At 39.4% G+C, this 3,573-nt stretch overlaps 1 protein-coding gene across 5 annotated transcripts in view; it reads left to right on the top strand.

The window, feature by feature from the left end:
* Positions 1–3,573, top strand: part of ISPD (isoprenoid synthase domain containing) — a 265,206-nt gene that overhangs the window by 96,432 nt on the left and 165,201 nt on the right. For all 5 annotated transcript variants that reach the window (XM_019508509.1, XM_019508512.1, XM_019508510.1 and 2 more), the window contains one exon: positions 2,334–2,379. In XM_019508509.1, the coding sequence (XP_019364054.1) occupies positions 2,334–2,379 (46 nt within the window). The remainder of the gene's footprint in view (positions 1–2,333; positions 2,380–3,573) is intronic.

Here is a 3,573-nt window from a genome sequence, read left to right as displayed (position 1 = left end):
GACTACCAATCACCTTGCCCACTTCTCCCAGCCCCAAACAGCCAGCCTGGGAAAGCAGAGGCAAAACAAAAACCCGGACATTTCCTTGCATTTTAAAAACCTTCTCAGACACAAGGGTAGGGGGCCAAAAAAGGGGGCATGTCTGGAAAAACCCAGACATATGGTAACCCTAAATACTGATAAATGATCAGATGCATATAAATTAGTCACAAGTAAATTTAGACTGAAAACTAGAAGCAGTGCAGTCCTGGGATGGCCAAAGGAGTGCAGTCCTGGGATGGCCTTCTGAACAAGGCATTTTTCTTGCAAATGAGGAAGATCTCTTAACTTTGCTGTTGGTACAGATGGGGTCTAGTGGCAGAAATGAAAGAAAGTAGTCTCAAGGTGAAGTGCAGCCTCCTGGTAATAGGAGGAGGTTGAACATTTGAACATTTTTTGCCATGAGGGTAGGTGGATTGCAGTATTTTAGAGTCATCTTATTCTTCTTGTATTCTTGTCATAAACTAGATGTTTTTCCAGAATTGTGCACAAGCGATGGCTCTTCTGCCACTGTAGTGAGGTCCTTCTTCTTACAGGTCTCACCAAGGAGTTGGCAAATAGGCAAATGAGCACATACTCCATAGTCTGCACTTCATTGTACTCACATATATTCATGTCATTAGGAGTAGGCCCATTTGATCATGTTTGTTTTTTACCTTCCAGTTTGTGTGTTCAGGCGATTCAGGCATTGACATATTGGCCAGTCAAGATATGCCTCTCTTGGATGGTCCTCCTGGGGATCCAGGTCCACTTCAGAGCACCTGCTTGCGCATAATTTTTTCTTCCATAATCTCAGTCAGGCCCTGTCAGCCATTGTGTCCAGAGGTGCAACACTGGTCACAAAATTTTTTCACGTTTTAAGCCATTTAATTACTTTTGTGTCTGTGTGATCATAGAGTAGATGTCTGGGGTCTTCCATCTGCCATGATCTTTCTTTTTGGCTTGCTGCCTTCTGATATCAGGTGGTACAGTGCCAGCTAGTAAGTAGAGGCTATCCTTTGGTGTTGGCTTTAGACATCTTGTTATTTCACAACAGCTGTCATTTAGAACTGTGTCTATTTTCTTGGCATGAATGATTGTTCTGATCATACTGGACATGCATACTTTGCAGTGAAGTAGCACAAAGTGATAGCAGTGGTTTGAAATGTAGCTGTGTTCACTCCCCACTTTGAAGTGACCGACTTCTGAATATGTTGTTGTAGGCTATGACTTTTCCTTTCATCTTCTCTACTTGTGCTTTGAAAGTATGTCTAATGTAACACACAAGTACACAGGGTTTGGGTGATTGTAAGTAGTATTCCATCCCAGATGATTTTTAATTTCTGCTTAGCTTCTCAATGGCATAGGTGAAAAGCTGTGACCTGCGTCTTGGTTGGGTTGGCGTGAAGCTGGTTTTTACTGCAGTAATCTGAGAGGTTGCTCGGTGTGCATGTCAGTCTGTTCTTGACTTTTGAGGGGTTTTTCAGGGAAGTTTGTCTTTGAGGATCTGCTTTTAGTTTAGAACCAAGGAAATTTGCTGATTCTTGTGAAGACCCTGCATTCAGCTTTTTTCCTTTGTTCATATTCCTTCACTTAAGCTTTCACTATGCTTACAATATTTGTTGAAATGTATTGTATATAATCATTGAATCTCATGCTTCAGAGTTTTTGATGGTGATCTGTAAGGGGAAGAAGAAATTTTCTTTTTTGCATGGTAGAACTTGGGCTTTTAGGTTTTTTACTTTCCTCTTATGCATCAAAGATTAGTTGGAGCTACAGATGAGATATTAAGTGGGGTGCAGTAATAGTTATAAACATGTCAAGTGCCCAGCTGGTGTCTTGTTCATATGCTCAGAGTTAAATTGATTGCCAGGGTTAGGGTTAAGAAGGAATTTTAAGGGAGATTGTACTTGATGACAGAGCTGGTCACTTCCAGTCGTATATTTTTGTATTTTAGCATAGAAAAATAAACCTTGTGCTAAGAAAGGTTGAAAGACATGAAATCATGGTGTTTTATCGTAAGAAAAATATGCTTGTTACAATTCTCTAAAGAGTTTTAAAATGTGCTATGGTTTCAAACTAATTCTAAATAGATCTAGCTATTCAACAACAGAATGTGGTTCTAGAGAATCTCTTGTGGTTTTTGGAAGTTTTGTTTTCCTAATTTGCCAAGCGTATTTACTTTAATTAAGAAATTGACAATATCATTTGTTTATGGTATTTCAAATATAAAGAAGTGCCTTCAGGGTACTATTTTATTGGTTTTACATTCCTTCCTGCTCTGCTAAGTCTAATGAGCTTTATCTGTCCTTTAGGTGACCTACAAGTGGGACCTGTATGCAGCTGAATCGATTATTAAGGGTATGTGTTTGTCCTTGTTACTGTCAGCTCATATATTTCCTAAATGTAACTTAGAATTTAGTGTGACAGTGTTTTAAATGCCTGTAAGAGAAGTCTTATGATCAGAAACACACAACCAGGCATTGGTTTTGTTAGGATTTTTGGGATTACAATTTATATTATTCATCATCAATGAATTTATCTTAATTAATACCAATTAATAAACATTAAAGATAATATTCTTACTGTTGTATATTTGAAAAAAAACTCTCTAGAGAGGTAAAAGTTATAAAATCGTGTAATTATTTTTACAGAAAAGAGATGGTTAGTTTATTATTCAAATGTAAATGAAATGCAGACAAGTTTGTATTTCTTATGACTTCTAGTTATTTCAGTGATTCGTTTGGGTTGCTGTTTACTTCAGAAAATTGAGAATATATACTTTTCAGAGTTCTTTACTTCTAAGTCTCTTAATGGACAAATGTACAATTCCTTGTTACCCTGTAGTGCTTTGATGATATGACAGATACGAGCTAATTTGTGATAATTTATAAATGTATATTGGCTTAACTATTGGGATGTCTTTATTATATGAATGTACTGAGTTAATTTAAAGGCAGTCTATAAGAAAAGAGGCACAAAAGTTAAAATAAACAAACAAAAACAACCGCTCCCCTGTGTCAAGATTTAGCTGCCCCATGGTAAGTCCTTGAGGATTTTTAAAGGATAGAGGAAGAGCCATTATCACTGAGGAGTCTGGCTTGATCTGCAGATCTTACTAGACCAGGGGTCAGCAACCTTTTTAGGAGCGGCTGGACCAATTAATGCAGCCTGCTCCAAAGGCAGGGTGATGCTTATGACCTAGCCACTGTTGCTCCTTCTGCACCCAAATTGGGGAGGAAAGAGGACCCGGGGAACTACAGGCCAGTCAGTCTTACCTCGATCCTGGGCAAGCTGTTTGAGAAAATTATTCTGGCACACATCCAGGAGGGGCCAGCAGGGAACGGCATGCTCAGGGGCAACCAGCATGGGTTCATCAGCAGCAGGTCCTGTCAGACCAACCTGGTGGCCTTTTACGACCAGGTCACTAAATCATTGGATGCAGGGGTGGCAGTGGATATAGTTTTCCTAGACTTCAGGAAGGCTTTTGATACTCTCTCACCCCATTCTCATTAGGAAGCTGGGGGACTGTGGCGTAGACACCCATACAGTCCA

Source organism: Gavialis gangeticus, unplaced genomic scaffold (assembly GCF_001723915.1).
Source record: "Gavialis gangeticus isolate Ggan-Ray unplaced genomic scaffold, GavGan_comp1, whole genome shotgun sequence".
Taxonomy (NCBI): domain Eukaryota; kingdom Metazoa; phylum Chordata; order Crocodylia; family Gavialidae; genus Gavialis; species Gavialis gangeticus.
Note: the sequence above shows the minus strand (reverse complement) of the source record. Positions and strands in the feature narration are given on the sequence as shown.